This window comes from Tauraco erythrolophus, chromosome 15 (assembly GCF_009769465.1).
Source record: "Tauraco erythrolophus isolate bTauEry1 chromosome 15, bTauEry1.pri, whole genome shotgun sequence".
Classification (NCBI taxonomy): Eukaryota; Metazoa; Chordata; class Aves; order Musophagiformes; family Musophagidae; genus Tauraco; species Tauraco erythrolophus.
Genome location: NC_141479.1, coordinates 12,397,471 through 12,416,192, shown reverse-complemented (window position 1 = coordinate 12,416,192; position 18,722 = coordinate 12,397,471). Strand labels below are relative to the sequence as shown.

The window sequence follows — 18,722 nt, the reverse complement described above, 5'->3', positions numbered from 1 at the left end:
GAGGAGCTCTTGGCTCCTGAGTGTCTAGATGAGGAATGCCTTGGAGGATGCTGCACCTCCCACCATTTCCTTTCCAGGGGGTTTCAGTGTTGTGCACGCCCAAGTCCTGCCCTGGTGAGATTTGAGGAGTGGCCTGAGGCACATTTGCACTCAAGAGTCTGGAAATCTCCTGGTGTCCCCAGTCTAGACATAACTAGTTAGACCTGCTGGTAATTAAAGTGCTGGTATTCTTTAAGTTTATCATAACATTTGGAGAGTTGTCAGCATAGAACTTACACGTTGTCCCAAACGATATTGCTGATATAAGGAATATTACTTGTGTTGAATCATGAATGTCTCCAAAGATGTTTGCATGAACCTCATGTTCTGAAAGTACCAGGTTTCTATCTTCAGAGACACAGTAATGAGCTATACACATGACAAAATACCTGCAAGCCTTCTCTCTTCTTTGTTCATTCTCATTTTGATTTGTTGCAATTTGGAAGGGTGTGAGTGTTGAGGTTTTTCTTTATAAACTACATACCATAATTTTTTACAAGATTCAATTATGCTTGTATGTAACCTCATGCAATGATGAGAAATTGTAATATGCTGCTTTAAAGCATTCTTTGGGTGGAGATGAGAGAGGAAACACCTGTAAAACAAGAACAATAGATGTCTGATGCACAGGAAGCTATCCTCTAAGCACCCACAAGGCAGGGAGGGAGAATGTGGTTATTTTAAGTTTTATTTCATGTAGAACTCAGATGAATAAATCATGGGACAATATTATGTAGTCTTTGGTTTACTGCTTTTAGAAAATAAGCTGTCTGCGTTAGTTCAGAATTGTGTCTAAATTTGTCATTTAAACGCCAGATTTAAAAAAGAACATTACTTGACAGTCTCACTATCTTTAGCCTGTCTTGCCATGTGCCTTTTAAGAAACTCATTAAGAGTGGAAAGCACAATTAGATGGGACTTAGTTTGCTTCGTTATTTTAGGCTTCAATTTTTTAACATAAGAAATAATTTTTGCAACTGCAGTTTTCAAGTTTTTACCTTAGCATATATATTAAGAATTGTATTTTCAGATTTGGGTCAGCTGAAGAAATCTCCATGTTTGAATAAAAGTAATGTGTACTAAAATAGTTGAATTCAGATGAGTAGAAATAGAACTTTGTATTGGCCTCATGCAAAGCCATGAAGAGGTTTAACTGAGTCTTTTGCCATCCTTTCTTGTGCTAGGAGATCTTTCTGTAGAAAAAAAAACAGCATTGCAGAAGCGCTAAATGTCCTAGTAATGTTTAAATCCCAGATGTTGTAACTCTGACCAAATATTGAGAAATGTAAAACTCATTTTAAGGGTCAGAAACAAAGATGGGGGCAAGGGGGAACACCCCCAACAAAGCTCAGACCATGAGCACTACCATGCACAACTTACCAGAAGCTGATACAGATCTGCACAAATCAGAATTTTAGTTCTTACAGGTCTGAGAAGCAGACAGTGTTTTCAGTAGGAGTTGAGAACAATCACTCCTAAATTCATCTCTCCTTATCTCAATTGTAATTACAATATAGCTGAATTGCAGATTACCAAATTACATAAAATTAGAATGGTACAAATACAAGAATAAAAGTAATGGAGTTGCCCTGTTATTAAATGAGAGGTATTTTCATGAGTGGATAATAGCATGGCATTGTGTCACTGTGCTTAGACATGTTTTACAAGTTTGGATAAACTCGAACAAATGCTTGGAGTCAACTGGAGGAACACTAAGGCTTTATGCTAAAATATCTAAAAGGTGGAAAATAATTGTGTTCAGGTGTCATTGGCTGGTTTTGTTAAAGCAAGAGAGAGAAGAGACTCTCAGTGTTATTCATATTTCACATTTCTTCCTAACCACTAGTAGACTACAGTTAGAAGTAGAACCAATGTAGATGATTGCAAAAAAGCCAGTGATATTCCTTGAGGCTTATTTATACCGGAGGACTTTTGCCATTTCAAGGATAAATGATCCAGCTAATCTGCTAGTCACTGAAGCAAGAACTGCTGACTGCTGCCAAAAAGCTGCTGGTTCAGCATGACCAAAATAGGAAATTATGGAAATGATCAAAAAGGCCAACCCATGCAGACTGGACAACAACAGAAACCACAAACCAAATATGGAACTTACTGTCACTGGTATTAAAGTTTAAACGAAGCTGAAGTGAGTCCATTCCTTCTCAATTCCATAAAAAGAAAGGTTCATGACAGAAGGTTAATTTTCAAGACTTTCATCTTCATATATCCTCGTGATGTCTTACAGAAGGCTCAGAATTCAACAAATTGAACAGTCAGTTTTCTACTCTTTATAGAATAGAGAACTAATAATAGTACAGTTTCATTAGGTAGAATACAGAAATGTTGGTGTAGGCTTTTATAACTTTAAAAGGTGTGTGTGGGGGTGTGTTAAAAATTGAGCTATGTGAAGAGTTCCAGACTAAATACTATTTGTCTGTATCATACCATGCACTGCAGTCAAATTATTTTAGATATTTTTATAAATAGGTGTTTGGGAGCTATTAAAGCAGTAATGGTGCCAAACCCCTCAAATGTTGAGGACTGTTATATGAAGCCATTGATAACTACCAGCTGTTAGGTAAAGCAGTTGGTAACTACATAGTGATGCATAACTACAGTATGTAATTGAGAAGAATTAAGTCCTTGAAATATAGGTTACTGTATCAAACTAATCATTTTATATTCTTTCTTTTTTTTTGGCTATTAAAATAGAAATCAACTTACAATGATTTTGTGCGTTGATTTGCTTGTATCTGGTTAATTTTTGCACCTGTAGTGTGGCAGGGCGGTGAGACTATTGCATCTTAACTACAGCAGTGATAAAATAACTAGAAATAATTCTTAAAATAATTTCCCTTTTATTTTCATTTTATTTGATAGGTGGTTGTGGACACAGCACAGATTGAAAATAAAGAAGCCTATGCTCCTCAGATAAGTTTAGAAGGATCCAGAATTGTGGTGCAAGTTCCATCAACTTGGTAAATAGAAATACTGTATTGCAGATTATACTAATAGCTGTGACTGAAATATATAGGGAAAAATATTGCAGTATAAATGGAAGAGAGAATACTCTGCAACTATGGCATATCTTCCTTAAGTTTCTTTATCTGGAACCGTGTGATTACCGCCATTCCTGACAGGCTGACAGTTGGACTTTAGCTGACTTTGTACTAGTGCTGCCTCTGTTGGAGGCAATAGAAGAGAGGCGGTGCTGGGGCACTAAAACATACTTTTAAAGAAAAAGTAAAAGCTTGATGATGAAAGAGAAGGTTTAAAAAAAAAATCCAATAGTATTTCTGTTATGCTCCTCTCTGGCAGGTCCTCACAGCTGTTACCTCAGGAAGGCCAGGAATTAGATGAGATTAATATGAGAGCTTTAGCTCTTTCTTCACTGAGCTGTTGTTTGAGCGCTGTTGTAGAACTCTGTGGTCCAAGAGACGCTGTTCCTGATAGCAGTTGACTGCCTAGTGGAGAATGGATTAGTCTGCAGTTTAGTTCTGAAACCATGATATGGAATTAGAACACTTCCTTTCTCTCCTCCTTCAGAGTACTTGGTGTTAACGAATTTCAGTACAACAGTTCATTCATCTGATTCCTTAGTGAGACAGCCTGTTACTAATGGTACCAATGGTATGTCCAGACGTACGAATCAACTGATAGTCTGTTTACCCAAATACGTCTTAAATTCCTCTATAAACTGGCACTTCTCTGTTCTCTTTATGTAAATTGCTCTTTTATGAAAGAACTAAAATAATGCAGAGTGCTTCTAGCCAGGCTTTCTGTGCTCTGGAAGAGCTCCGCCTGCTGACACACCGTGAGAGTGTCTCTTTGCTCGTCTCTGCTGGAGGGACTCATTAGGTTCTCGACAAATGTGCTAATGTTTAAGTTATTTCGATTTCACCTCAAATTCAGTCCTAATTCTGTGCCATTAATGAGGAGAATTCACTAATGCTGCATTTTCACAGCTCAGTAAAACCTTCCCCACTGTTGGATATGCTGAATCATTTTCCACATGGGGTCTGTCACGGTGGGGTTCTTAGCGCTGAACTCCAGAGTGCACCCACGCGCTAGTGTTTTGTTTCAGGTTTGAGTGCTCTTGCCGTTTTCCAGAAATGGGCTTTGTGTGTTTGTTATTTCTTACCTCTATGCCTGAATTATGCCTGCTCATCTAAAGAGCTAATAATTAATAATGATTTTAAAATAAATTCTATAACTCTTTAATTTTACAGTTAGATTAGTTGTATGTTCAAGAGTAGAAAGAAACTGGGGCTGCAGGCGTAGTCTTTAGGAATCCTCAGGCATTTGTACATGATTCTGCCTTTACTAGTTGCACCTCTGTAGGAGCAGAAGTAGTGCATCAACTGGCCTTTTGTTATCTGACTAGTATGGTAACATTTTTTAATAGAGCAAAATTAAAATTTTGATTTTTAAATTAAACTTAATGATTACAGGTGTCTGAAAGAAGATCCAGCAACAATGTCTTTGCTACAGAGGAGTCTGGATCCAGAGAAGACTTTGGGACTAGTAGATGTGCTCTATACTGCTGTGTTTGACATACACAGGTGGAAGGAAGGAAGGTACATCTCTTGAGCCTCATGCTCCACTTTCCTAGCTTAAACAACGCCATCATTGTTGAAAGATCTGTACTGAGGAATTTGATAGTACTGATTCCTCAGAAGGGGAAAGCAGTAGTCAAACTGAGAGCAAGAAATTGGTAGCCTACGTAGGTACCCTGTGGGTACATACCGAGATACAGCAGTCTTTCTAAAGCCAAACCAGCAGCTTGTCCAAGTGTACAAAACTATTTGTTTCTCTCACAAAAATACTTGATTTATATTAAATTAGTCTCCATTTAGGTCTTGAAGCACAATTAAAACTTCCTAAGAAATGGAGAGTAGTTAATGCTACTGCAAATACTAGTAATAATTGCACTGTTGCCCTAAGAAGTAGCTGATGAACTTGGTAATCTTTGATTTTGTTTCTTCCAGTAGCTATTACCCAAATACACTTTTTTTTTTCCTCCAAAGTACTCAATCAATATACAAACTCAGTCATGTATTGGGTGGTTTGATATACATGTTTTTGTTGATTCAGGGAGCAAGCTTTGCCTTGTATTCAGATCCAGTTACAGCGTGAAATCTCAGACTTTGGGAATCAAGTTGACATGCCATCTGGAAATGGAAGCAAATCTTCAGGTGGTCTACAAAAGACGTTCTCAAAACTGACTTCACGGTTTACGAAAAAAACTTCCTGCACCAGTACAAGTAATACTGGAAGTTATTCAATCCCCAGTACACCTTCCAAAAATGTCTTCATAAGTTCCATCTCGGAGGAGAAAGCTAAAATGCCCACTAACATAGATGCCCGGTTACAAAGTATTTTGAACATTGGTAATTTTCCTAGGACTGCAGATTCACTGCAGTCAATTCAGAGCACAAATAATCAGCTGGTGAATGGGTTTCTAATTGAAAGACGGGACAACTTCTTCAAACCAGATGACGGCAATGATGACAAAGGTATGAATTTACCAACTGACCAAGAAATGCAGGATGTTATAGATTTCTTGTCTGGTTTTAACATGGGCAAATCCCAGCAGACTTCTCCAATGGTGAAAAGAAGGAACTCTGTTGCATCCTCTACAGCAACAGAACAAAAATCAGGAACAGTACAACAGCAACCGCATTCTGTCTCTCACACACCACTGCATCCTTCTCAGCAAGGTTTGTCACAGCAACAACAGTCACAAAAGCAGCAGCAGCAGCAAATGCAGTATTACCAACACCTGCTTCAACCTATTGGACCACAGCAACGTGTACCTGCCAAATGGCTGACTAATTCTTCACAGCAGCCAGCCCAAGCTGTTGGAGCTGGATTGGCTCATTTAAACCAGTGGAACAATCCTGGTTTTTCAGATCTAAGCTCCGATTTGTTCAGCTTGGGTCTTGTGAGCAGCTATATGGACAATATGATGTCTGAGATGTTAGGACAGAAACCACAAGGACCTAGAAACAACACATGGCCAAACCGTGACCAAACTGATGGAGTGTTTGGGATGTTGGGAGAAATCCTGCCTTTTGACCCTGCAGGTGTGTGTCTTTTCCTTTACTATTGTTTTTCATAAGCGTCCTTTTAGAAAGAATGCTGTTAAATACTGCTAGCAGTAACTGTCACTTCCTAGCACTATCCACCAGATGCTAGGGTGCTTACAAAGGCAAGTAGATATTTTTATGTATGCCTCTTTTCTTTTTTTAACAGAAAGTGAACTAAAGTACAACCAACTTGCATTAATAAATAAGAATGCAAACAAATTCCTTGTTTCTTGTCCCAGTTGTAGTTCTGACTTTTTCTGTGTGGACTACATCAAAGCACCAGAACAGATACTTACGGATTATATTCCTCCTATTGTTAATTTGTAAAATTGTTTAAAACCATTGTCAACTCCTGAACTTACGTATTTTACCTCTCCCCAAAATGATCCTTCCTGCTCTTTACCAATCTGTCAGTCTGGAGGTACAGATGGATTGCATCTTTCCCACATCCCTGCGTTTCCCCTCCTTTACTGTGCAGATCCATAGGAGTTATACTGGTTCCTGTTCTACAGCTGTTACTGCAGTGAAAAGCTTGGATGCTGAAGGATTAGAGGCTAAAGAGCAAGTGCCATGTGGTTTGCCAGATGTGTTTGAACCACCAATAAATTGTAAATGTAGAGGGATTATTGTCAAAGATGAAGCGAGATAAAATTTTATAGCCATAAGCAAATAGCTAAAGACTATGAAATTGACTGCAGAGGCTGAGGAGATTAATGAATTCTTCTGATAGCAGTACTAAGAACAACTTCGAAATCTATTCTCCCATAAATATAATTTCTGTTGGCCTGGAACTTAGCTACAGAGACTTTGTAGTATGCATTTATGAAAACTGCCTGGAGGGAGGCAGCAACAGAACAGGAAAACCTTTTATCAAGCCATGAATCCTTTTCCTGCGCTCATTTGCACACACATGTATTAGGACTGTGTAGGTGTCTCAGAAAGCAACTCAATTGACTCATAATTTTGGTAGTTATTTTGTCAACTTCATTGATAAATTAATGGAATTTATAAGCAAAAATAGGCATCATAGTTATGTTAACAAAAGCTTCTTAACAATTTTAAGTCTGAATTGGCATCATCTTATTTAAACGTACTTATGGTACATACTTAAGGATTACCACAACCTTTAAGGAAGAACAGAATAATTTTCACCAAGCACCAAGTACCTGCATGTGTAGGGGAAAAAAAAGTAAGTACACAAAGGACTGGCATTTTTAGCATTTTGAATCCATTATATTTCTGTAGTATTTTCCTTTCAGTCTACATAAAGCTACTTGGTTTGTTCCGTTTGTGATATGATGAATATCAAGGACTTTGAAAGTGATACTCTGAAAAGGTGACTTGATTCAAGCTCATCAGTAGTGTTCTATGGGTTAAGATACATGTTTCTACTGTTGAAGTGACAGGTAAACAGCATTTTCCACAGGTCTGGGGTTTTAAAAACCAAAACCAAACAAAAAAAACCCTTTCAATCAAATAATTTTTCCATTGGAAAGATAACTTTTCTTTGAATAACTTGCCAGGTTGAGCTGTGATGTAGGAATTTTAAGTTTAAGCTCTATTTAGTGTAGTACAGAAAGCTTTAAAACATGAAACACTTATTTCCAGACTTCCTCAGGACTTTGTACATTTGTCATTTGAAACAAATGGCATTACTTTTTTGATAAATGTTTTTAGAGCCTGAAAATTGTGTCTCTTTTCAGATGCAAATCTGCTAATTACAGATCTGTAAAATTGATGGCTTTTCATGTCAAAAGCTTACCTAGGTACCAAAAATGTATTTTGCTGTACTTTTATCATCTCTAAGAACTTGATGAAGGAATGTCATAGTAAGAACTAGTAGAAGGAATGTTGATACCTCCAGGTCTTTTGAATTATTTTCACAGATGTGAAAGAATTACTTAAAAAACATATCTGATAAAAAGCTGTTTACCTGATACGTTTTTATTAAGGTAAAAATCAACACAAGGTGCTACTTTGAATATTACAGTAATTGAACACTTTGCGCTATCCACAGGAAAACCTGCACGCCCTTCAGAATCTAGCTAGGATCTATCCTTAAATCTGAGGATCTAGCTTCCAGTCTCATCTTAAATTGACACAAAGATGTGGGAATGGTTTGTTTCTGTACAGCTGTCAGATAGCTGTCCCTTGATTATGTAATAAAGAATGTATAGAAACAAAAGTTATTTTCTTCATTGTTGTTTTAATTTGCATCCAACAAAACATTGTGGAGCTCTTTTCTGAATGTGCCAAATGAAAATGAGGAAAATTTTCTTCTAAATTCTGAATTGAATGTAGGGAAGCCGTCACATGAAAGACTGACTTGTGCTTTCCAAGCTGTGCATGCTTGCTGGATGTTCTTCAGTCTTCACTCTTAATTTAAAACTGACCAGCAAGCCAGTAGCTCTGCACTTCCTGCTGCAATTACTATGCATGTAGTCTAGACATTTTTCCATAAATCCAGTCAGACTGCAGAATTTTCCCTAAAAAAAAAAAAACCCACACAAAAGGCCAAAAGCAACAGAAGCCATATAAATTCAATTACACTGACTCATAAGAGCATTATTTTTAATACATGAATTATTTGCTCTGATCAATTGAGCTTTTAAAACACTTTTGGATTAAGGTTTTTTCTGTGTCTGCTCAGGATCATGCTTATCACTCATTAGGTTACTTATCAGATGCTTGGGACACATAAAGCACTTTAAGAATGGAAGAATTTAAATTTTTTTAAAGAATTACTGCTTTTTCTGTAAATATAAACCTTATTCTGAAATGTTTTGCAGGTCAGGATCAGAATGTTCTTGATTGTTGTCTAGTTTTTGTAGGAAGTAGGTAATTTCTGGGCTGTATGTTCTAACACAATCCATCTGAGATTCTGATTTCCTGAAGTAAGCAGGATCACAACATAGCTGGAAATCATGTTGCAATCTGGAATCAACTGTAATAATTAATACGTTCTTTTTCTCTGAGCTTGGATAAACGTACAGGCTTTAATTCCGTCAGTGTCTGCTGATGGGATATTGGACCTTTCAGTGTACAGATGCGATCATAGTGACAAATACTATTTCCCTGATGGAATGCAAAGGGCAGGTGTACTTCCATGTGAAAATTATCTATCCTGTACGGATGGTGCGTATCTACTTTTTTAAAAACGTTTCCCATTCGGTGTTCTTCATTGTTCCGTGACGAGGTATCAGCTGTTGTCTGGCATTTATTATCAGTGAGGGAATTATTTTCTGTTGTGGGGTATGGTCAAGCCTACAGGATTAAAGGAGGGGGATAATTGTGGCAGAAATAGCTGAATGTCAGCAACTGACTTCTTGGTTTCTTTTCTTCAGTCGGCTCTGATCCAGAATTTGCCCGCTATGTTGCTGGGGTCAACCAGGCTATGCAACAAAAAAGGCAAGGACAGCACGTCCGTCGTCCAAGCAACACACGGAGCAACTGGCCTCTTCCTGATGATCCTCATAAAACCTGGCCCTTTCCCGAGTATTTCACAGAAGGGTAAGAGCTTGGACAGGCTACGTATTTTTATTGTATATGAGTGTACTTTACTCTCAGACTTGGCAGGATGTGGCAATACTGGTTTTTTTTTCCAATTGCTGCTGCATCTGTGAAAGCTGCACTTCATTATGTCAAGAGTGAGAAATCTGAGCCCTTCCTGCTTTCCTGATACTGAAGCACTGACATTTGTTTGATGTCTGTCTTTAGAGTAGAATGTACACGAACCTTGACGTGAACAGAGGAAATAAGGAATTTATAGCACAGATTCATTCAGAATGCTTTTCTTCCAGTATTTTGAAAAGACCTAGTTTTGATGGAGAGTGATGCTGTGAGAGTTGTGGTGCCTGACTGAATTCAGCTTTCCACATTTTAGCCACTTAATCTGGCTCCTGTAAGGCATGTCACAGTATGTTAGTAGCTCTTAATCTCTCCCAAATCATAACTGTCTATTACAACAGAAGTACTTAAAAATCCTCCGTCCGCTTGTCCATAAAGTAATAGCTGTGATTCTCAGGCCAGCTTAAAACCACTAGGACAAGTATGTGTTCTAGCTCAGTTTTGCAATGAAAAAGTCAAGTGCTTAGTGATTCCAAAACCAAGAATCATTTGTTTCTCCTTCCTAACCAGGAGAGGCACTTTTAATTTATGTAATTATTTTAGTAAAATAAATGTAAAGTGACTGTGACAGACAAAGCAGTTGATGTGATCGCTCCAAAGTAAGTAAGTGAAAGTGTGTGTATTCCTGTTACAATTTACAAAGTATTAAAACTTCTTTGTGCTCTGAGGTATTACCTGTGACAGAGATTCCGCATAACTAACTGGGGCATACGGTCTGGACCAGGCACTGTAAATACAAGGACTAATACAACTTTTTTATCTTACAGTGATGTGACAAATAGCTGGTCTGGTACTCAAGGAGACTCTGCCAGCTCAAGTGATGAGACCTCCTCGGCTAATGGAGACAGTTTGTTCTCCATGTTCTCAGGGCCAGACCTTGTTGCTGCTGTAAAGCAGAGAAGGTGAGCAGAACGAACAGAAATACATCTCAGTTAGTAAGATTCTTCTTTGATAATTTCGGGAGCCACACAAAGGAAATTCCTGCTAATTAGACGCTTGTACAAGTGTCAGTTTGCATACTACAGTGATGATACGGATCAGTTTATAGTGCATGAGACTTTAATGCTAGGGATCCCCAAATTGAGTTATATTAGTAGCTGTCTCCTCATACAAACTAGCATCTCTGCAAATAGCCAGTTGTTAGCTGAAATTCAGTAGGTCTAGAAAAGATCTGATGCTTTCCCTCTTTTAACATAATTTATTTTGGATGCCACTTCTTTCTAAACTACTGAGGCCTTGGAGATCATCTTGGAATTGGTCTACATCTTTGAACTGCCTACTTGACTGCACCTTTGTCATGTCCCTAATGTTGTGCGTTTTGATGCCAGCCAAGTTCCTATTTCCTGTCTTCTACTGCAACTTTGTGGCATTCCAGAAATACTGCTGATAATATTGTGTAGACTTTTGTCTGGCCTTGCCTACCACCGCCATTTTAGTCATCATAAATACATTCCTATTTAGTCTTTTATTTCTGATAATACAAAAAGGAGGCTTAATTGCATGCATAAATAAGCTCAGTAACTCAAAAACGAATGCAGGATTTTTAACTATGAACAATCCACTTGAAAGTAGTAGTATGAATTACAACAATTGCTTTCTGCTTTTTTAAAGGGCCAGAAGCTGGATATCCTTAGAACCTCAGTGATTCCCCAGTAGAGGGTAGTTAAGACAATAATAAAAGGCACAAGATGAAACATGAATTCCAACCCAATTCCAATTCGAGGTCATTCTCTCAAACTATTTTTCAGAGCCTTTTCTAAAAGTAAATAAGCTAGTTCTGTGGCCAGGTACTCTATTGTTTAGATCACAGAATAATTTGGACTCAATATATTTAGATACAAGATTGTCTGTCTGCTTTTTTGGTGACAGGAAAAAGTCAGTGGATATACTACCATTTTCCTGCATATTATACCTGGATAGCTATTTTTATATGCATTGCCAGAAAGGAAGTATACTGGAGTTGAAAATAACGAGACTAAGGCAAACAAGTTGAAAGGAATTGACCAAAAGAGCCGTTTTCTGAATATTTACGCTTACCAAGACTTTATATAGAAAAGATAGGCATCGACCTTCAATAAACGCTAAACTGAAGTAAGAGAAGACAAAAGGGTTGAGTGTTCTGTGGAGGTCAGATACTTGGAGCATGGTGATTGATTTCTTTTTTTTTTTTTTTTTTCAAACAAAGGATGAAAGGATAAAAGACTTCTGCTTTAATCTAAACCCACCCACCTCATCCCACCACACCATCTGCCCCCCTGCCCCCCACACAAAAAAAAAAAAAGGCAAGAAAGAAACCAACTTCCAGAATGCCCATGTGGTGAAGGACTTCTCTTTGATATTTGGTTTAACTCTGTGACCTAATACCTAAGGTACAACATTTTTCCTCAGTTAGGTCACTGTGCTTCAGCAGATGTTTCACTTGCTCAACTGTTTGTCTTATCTGTAAAGTTATTTCAGAAAAGATACTTAAAAAAAAAAAGCAGATAACAGAAGAAAAAAGGCAATTTCTGACAGATTTCTTCCAAGTAGGCAAAAGACTAGCCCATTTTCTTTTCACCTCCACAAAAATGTGTGCATGTTGCTGAAGCTGTAGCTCAAAGAACCACTGCCCTGTCAAGCCTCTGACAGTGTTCAGTAATGAATTTCTTTCTGCATTGCTGCTTTTACCTGTACTGATACAAAAAACAGGATGAAATGTCAGTACACATTCTAGGCTGTCAAATATGACAGAATGGTATGTGCCAGTAGCAGATTAATGTGGGTGACTCATTTTTGAAAAAAAATAAAATGTCACACTCTTTTTGGGCAGAAAACACAGCAGTGGTGAGCAAGAACCGAGTACACTACCGTCACCACCTCTACTTTCTGCAGCAGATGACCGTAATCAGGTAAGCTGAAAATAGCTTTGCTTAGTCATTCTTACTGTTTGCATTTTGGGGTGGTTTACACTAGGAAGACAACTAGAATAGCATATGTACCTCCAGATTGCTTACCTCAGCTAAAACCCAAACCATTTGCACCCTTAGTAGTTCTAGATGTTTTTATCAAAGTTACCAAGTTTAAATACTGAAATTGGAAATCACTTATCTTTTTGCCTCGTAGCAGGAATTGTCACAAACACAAAGATTTAAAGTTAAGCTGAGAGGCAACACAGTCAATTTTAATGGTCTGTGTGGAGAAAACGAAAGTATCGCCAGATTTATTATTACCTGTCTTGCTAAGAATTCTGACTTAGAGCAGGCCTGCTGTGTGTCAAGCAAATGTGCTGAAGTGAATAAAAAGGTTTTTTCAACAGGCAGGTATTTTAAGAATTGAGTGTGCTATATATCTGTATCAATTCTGCTTTCAAGTGTAAATTAATCTTCTGAAAATGTCTTAAGGAGGGGATAAGATGACGCATTTTGGAATTAACCCCAAAAATACCAAAACGACAAAACCAACTAATCTTGTTTTCTCAGGATAATAAAACCAAAACCTGGCCTCCAAAGGCACCCTGGCAGCATACGTCCTCTGTCACCAACACGCTACCCGGTCAGAGTTCCCCTTTGTATCCCATGAGCAGCCCCGTCAGCCAGTGGAGCGACACGATGCAGATCCTCCAGTCACCCGTGTGGGCAGCAGCCAACGACTGTGCTCCAGCAGCAGGAATTTCCTCTAACTTTGCCTACGCGCAGCAGCAGCAGCAATCACAGCAACAGGCTTCCCAGCACAAGCAGATGAATAAGGGCTTTAAATCTTTTCCAGTAAAGCATGAGCGCAGACCATCTTACCTGCATCAGTACTAACTGCTTTTCATGTTGGAAGATGCAGTGTGCAGGGCCAAATGTAAAATACATACACTTTGTTTCACAATTGTGTATTGGCTATATCCTGTTTATCTCATGGAACATGGAATTGAGGGGGTTTGGGTGAGATATACAGACTCTTGAATTCTGATTTACAGTGCTGAGCAAACATGGCCAATATGTTTGTTTGATGTACCTGAAACAGCCCAAAACTGTGATGTAGAAATGCTTTTAGAAGTGTGTATATTGCCTTTACTTTCAAAACCTTTTTTTTTTAAAAAAAAAAACTGCTGAAGGACTACCATACAAGAAACACTGTATTTTATAGCTATTTTTCATATAGATTTATAGTTAAACATCTTAACTGAAACACATTGAATATTTGCTGAAGCAAATATATAGTGGTCACTTTGCTCAACACTGTGTTTAAATTTATAATGAACAAGCTGTAAAGCCTTTGTATTCTCCATAAATGGCCTGTGGGTAACTTTTTTTAAATGAAGTGCAACAGCAGCTTTTTCTATGCCACACAGGTGAGTTCATTATGAAACTGTTGCAGAAACAGTTGGGAAACTGAGTTTTGTGGTAGTTTCCTGACTCTGAAGATCAGCAGAACCACTCAAAACCTTGTGTCACAAATGTTATCTGAGCTGCTTAAAGCAGATGGCATCTGTGTGGATAATATGACACTGGTTTTCAAATAAAGACACCGTTTCTCATTGCTTGGTTTGGCCAAAGGCGTTATCCACACAGTGTTCCTTCAGTGTGTGACAGTACAGCCTAAAAGACTACTTGCGTATATTTAAAGTCTTATTTCAGATGCTACAGTTGATTAAAAATCGTGAGCTGGCTCAGAAGATACTAAACTGAAATGTGGGGTAGCAGTTAGTTAAAAGAACATTATTTTTTTTAAAAGGATAAAGTAATTATTTGCAGTCAATATGTGCCATTAAGTGAACCTGTGGAATTAGGAATAATCTTCCAACCAAAGTGGATCCGGGAGAGTGACTGGTGCTTAAAAATTGAAGAACAATGGTAAATATATGTATAGCTATCCCACTGTATATTAACTGAGATTACAGAAGATTCTTTATATAGTTAGAGCTTATTTAAATTTTCATATTTCATCTTTGAAAGAGTCTAAAAACCACAATATTTTCTGGTATAAGAGTTTTGACAGTATTAATCTTATTTTTGTATTTTTCTTAAGTCATATCATTCTAATATGTTAACTACTAGTAAAATGGGTTATTTAGTTCTAACTACATAATTTTTCAATGAAGATAAAGCACATTTGTTGTTTTTGTTTTTACAAACTAAGTACATCTATATCTAAAGATACCAAAAAATAAATACATTATATATATATATATAAATGAAAAAAATACACACAACACTAAAACTATTAAACACGTGGGTATTTAAAACCCACCCACCTTTTTTGTTCGTATGGTGACGGGCTATATTTGCAGGCCCAGATTGTTACCTTTTGTGCTGTTTGAGGATGCCAATGTTGCCTGTATTTATGATATTGTCACCATGTTTTCTGAAACTTCATACTGACCATGTTTACAAAGATTTGTTTGCTGTACATAGACTTTTTACAGTAACGTGCTTTGCACAATCAGTGTGGCTTCTGTCTGTAAATTGTTAATGGTCTGTACTACTACAATTTTGAAAACCCTCTGCTGAAAACATTAGTGGTTATTTAACTTGATGAATGGTTTTGAGTTTCCTGAATCTTGTCATTTAGATCTAATATTAAATCCTGAATTTGGTTGTACTTACTAGTTATTCATACTAAGACCAAAATGGAAGTTAATGAAAACACTTAATTTTGAACTTTTTCTAACAAGTGCCAAAATCATTGCTGTAGTTTTTGCAGTTTATTCATACTTACAAATGCTGGCAAGTTTCTGGACCTAAGTGAATTGCGAAAACAAAGAAAGTTTGTCTGCATTTTGACCACGTAGGTGCTACTATGTCCTTTGCTTCCGATTGTTCTGAACACTGGTAATTTTAAGAATTGTTGCACTTGGCAAACGAGTCTTGCCATTAAACTTCACTTACACTGCCAAGTGCAAGGGTTTGGTGCTTAGTTAACTTACCCTTATTGCAGTGCTTCTTGTGAATAGCAAATGCTTCTGAACTGGAACTGTACATTTTGTATTTTAAAGCTTCTGTAAAAGTAAACTATTTGCTTTATTAAAGATATACATTTAATAGGTCATACCTGTTTAAAATATGCACCTTGCTGAAAGTGAGCAGCACCTTAAACTGTAACTTTGGTTTGTAAACAAAGATCTTATTTCATTAACATGGGATTATTTAACAGTTTGGAAATTGTCAACTGCCTACTTACTGACTCATCATATAAAAATGAACTTTATGCACTGTACAATCTGAAGCATCTTTAAGGCTACTTTTTCAAGTAGACTGCACTGAAGAACGTGAGACAAAGTGCCTTAGCAGTGTCTTTGAACGAGCAGCGTGGATAGATAACACTGCCAAAACCAAGTCACTTAATTTTTAGCAACTGCAGAGTAAATAATTTTGATAGTAGTGAGCAAAAAGTAAATTCCACCCCCCCTCCTCCTGACAGAACTATTACCAAGGTTATTAGTTTAGCTTATGTTAATCATGCCACTGAAATGCACTGAGTTGTGCCAGTACACCGTGCTCTTTCTGGAGAAGAGTATGCAAGCATACAGCTGAACACAAATGCTGACAGACACCCAGGAAGCACAGGAATCCATTTTGATTATGCAAGAATTTACTTGTTTACAGAGTCTGCAGTACAGAGCATTTCAAGCAAAAAGGAAATGCCTTGACATAACTAGGGCAACACACAGCCTTCTCTCACTGAAGTACAGGCTCCATTTTTCCCTTGCACTTATTTGCTCCAAGTTATGCAACAGTCCCATCTTTTAACTTTACTAGAAAAGTTAACATTTCTGCTTCAATAAACCATTGAGCTGTTCCTTTGTTAAGGTGTTACATTAATCCAGAATATACTATAATTTATAAAGAACATCTTTAGTTTATTAAGCACCATTCATATGACACAAGATAGAAAACAGCCTACTGCTTATATACATGGCAACATCTGACTGCGTCATGCTGGAGGTAGAGAGATGTCACCTGGCTAATGCTTACCCTGTCGTCATACAACCTTAGTCACGGAACAGTCTCTGCTTCAGTGAGACTGCAAGAGTCCTCCAAAGGCACCTCTGGTAGTGCTGTCCTGACAACCAGGCTGTTTTCAGAAGTATACTACACAGAGTTTTTCAGGAGAAGGGAAGTGTAATAAATAATTATCACGCGTAACTGCTGCTTACAGAAATGGGGGAAAAGCTAGTCTAATAGTACATCAAAAACTACATTCATGTTTACAACATAAAAGTATGGATGAGTCTTTACTTGCCTTTCAAGACCACACCTTCTCAGCTCTCAAAGTGGGACTAAGCTAAGTATTTCTAAGGATTCTTAAAGCGTCACTGCTCGTGTCCAGGTACGCACAGTCAGTCTACAGTCTTCTGCGTGCTGGGGGGTGTCGCATCGGCAATTGTAGCTAAATAAATCAGGTTTCTATGCAGGATATGCTGGTACCTGTGAGAGGAAGAAACATTGCCTGGGAAACGTGTTCTTTTCTAGGAAACTGCTCACACTTTAATAGTCACTTTTGTAATCTGATCAATATTTGCTGTTAGGGAAAAAAACAGCAAACTAAAAATAATTAAAAACCTCAGGGCGAACAGCTCCATACACTGTTGTTGTTCTAAAGCCCGGTCAACTGCACCGAACTGCACTCTAACCAGGTGCCTTCCGCGTACCAACTTTGAAATAAACACGCACGGTAACATCTTCACACGATCAGTACTGAGGAGCTGCGGAACCGCAGGACGGCAGCTCAGGGGCAGGAGATGACAAAGCTCCGCTGTCGGGCTGGTCTGGACACGGAGCCAGCGCCCACCCAGGTGTCAGGCCGCAGGTGTAAGGGCTGAAGTGCTGCAGAGCCGCGAGCTGATTACCTCCCTCTGCAAACCGCACACCGGGGGAAGCAAAGCCTGCCCGACAGAGCCGGCTGTCGCATTAGCGCCGAACAAAAGGAGCCGGAATCGGGGCTGTTCTACACAGCGGCGCTGTTGATTTACAGAGCTGTGACAGGAACTTTTCAAAAGCCTCTTCACAGTACAACCGCATTTTCTTTTTAACGGCAGGAAAGCACTGGAGAGCAGGAACGGCCGTTGGCACCTGGGCACTTGGAGGCTCCCGGGGGGGCCCGGAGGCGGCAGCGCGAGGCCGCGCAGCGCCCGCGGAGGGACTTACTGCACGCAGTCGGTGGCCCGGCCCTTGCTCTGGTACTCGGCGATGCACTGGATCAGCTGGTCGTTCTCCTCCAGCAGCTAGGGCACAGGAGAGCGCCGTCACCGCCCGCCTCACGCCGCCGAGGCCGCACCGGGCACGGCCATGTCTCCATCAGCCGAGCCGGGCGGGCCCCGCCGCGGCCGCGGCCCCTCGCGCCCGCACTCACCCGCTGCAGCGTCTCCTGGTTCACCTCCGCTTTCCCGCGCAGCCGCTCCGGCACGAACGCCACCGACATGGCGCCGCCGCCCCGCGCGAGGGCTGACGGGAACCGGCGGCCCCGCCCTCTGCAGGCTCCGATTGGCTCCCAGGGGCCGCTCGCGCCCGCCTCGCCCCCGTGACCAGCCGCTGGCGGCCGCCGCGCGCCTCGGCACGTCCGGCGCGCGACGAGGGGAGGCGGGGCCCCGTCCGGCGCGGGGGCGGCTGCGCGCGCCGCGGGAACAGCCACCGCCCCGCCTCCCCCCGCCGCCGTTCCGCAGTCGCCCCTCGGGACAAGGCCCCCCCGCGGGCTCCCCCCTCCCCGCCTCCGCCACCGCCGAAACGAGCGGAGGACGCGCGCAGGCAGCGGGCGGGAGCCGGTCACCCCTCCCGCCCGGTTGCAGCAGCACCACAGAGCGCCCGCCCCCCGCGGCACCGTCAGCCACAAGAACCGAGCGCCAGAAGATCGGTTTTATTGAACGGTTTATTCTGGCTTGAAATAAAAAAAGAGACACCCCGCTCGCACGGTACACTGAAGGTACGCCACGCCGCCGCTCCGGGGCGCGGAGCAGCCCCTCCTCCCCGCGTTCCGGGAGAGACCGGGTTCATCCCCTCCCCG

At 40.0% G+C, this 18,722-nt stretch overlaps 2 protein-coding genes across 2 annotated transcripts in view; one reads left to right on the top strand and one right to left on the bottom strand.

Annotated features, from left to right (window-relative positions):
• GARRE1 (granule associated Rac and RHOG effector 1) overlaps window positions 1-14,712 on the top strand; it is a 59,557-nt gene extending 44,845 nt beyond the window's left edge. Inside the window, exons 8-14 of the mRNA XM_086621007.1 lie at window positions 2,920-3,017; window positions 4,491-4,616; window positions 5,134-6,125; window positions 9,473-9,638; window positions 10,523-10,657; window positions 12,565-12,643; window positions 13,214-14,712. Coding sequence (XP_086477133.1) covers window positions 2,920-3,017; window positions 4,491-4,616; window positions 5,134-6,125; window positions 9,473-9,638; window positions 10,523-10,657; window positions 12,565-12,643; window positions 13,214-13,540 — 1,923 coding nt within the window. The 3' untranslated portion in view covers window positions 13,541-14,712. The remainder of the gene's footprint in view (window positions 1-2,919; window positions 3,018-4,490; window positions 4,617-5,133; window positions 6,126-9,472; window positions 9,639-10,522; window positions 10,658-12,564; window positions 12,644-13,213) is intronic.
• Window positions 14,713-16,277: 1,565 nt separating this feature from the next.
• On the bottom strand, window positions 16,278-18,144 carry SS18L2 (SS18 like 2). The gene is made up of 3 exons (XM_086620951.1): window positions 18,075-18,144; window positions 17,870-17,946; window positions 16,278-17,149 (listed from the first exon to the last, which is right to left on the bottom strand). Exons 1-3 carry the CDS (start codon window positions 18,141-18,143, stop codon window positions 17,062-17,064), a joined length of 234 nt encoding a protein of 77 aa, XP_086477077.1. The 5' UTR covers window position 18,144; the 3' UTR covers window positions 16,278-17,061.
• Window positions 18,145-18,722: the final 578 nt, after the last annotated feature.

What these genes read in the sequence shown, in the direction of transcription:
- SS18L2 (XM_086620951.1), bottom strand. Translation starts at nt 18,143, where the DNA reads ATGTCGGTGGCGTTCGTGCCGGAGCGGCTGCGCGGGAAAGCGGAGGTG. An exon ending in ACCAGGAGACGCTGCAGCGG is followed by an intron (nt 17,947 to 18,074) that starts GTGAGTGCGGGC and finishes CCTGTGCCCTAG; the next exon opens with CTGCTGGAGGAGAACGACCA. An exon ending in CGGGCCACCGACTGCGTGCA is followed by an intron (nt 17,150 to 17,869) that starts GTAAGTCCCTCC and finishes TTCCTCTCACAG; the next exon opens with GTACCAGCATATCCTGCATA.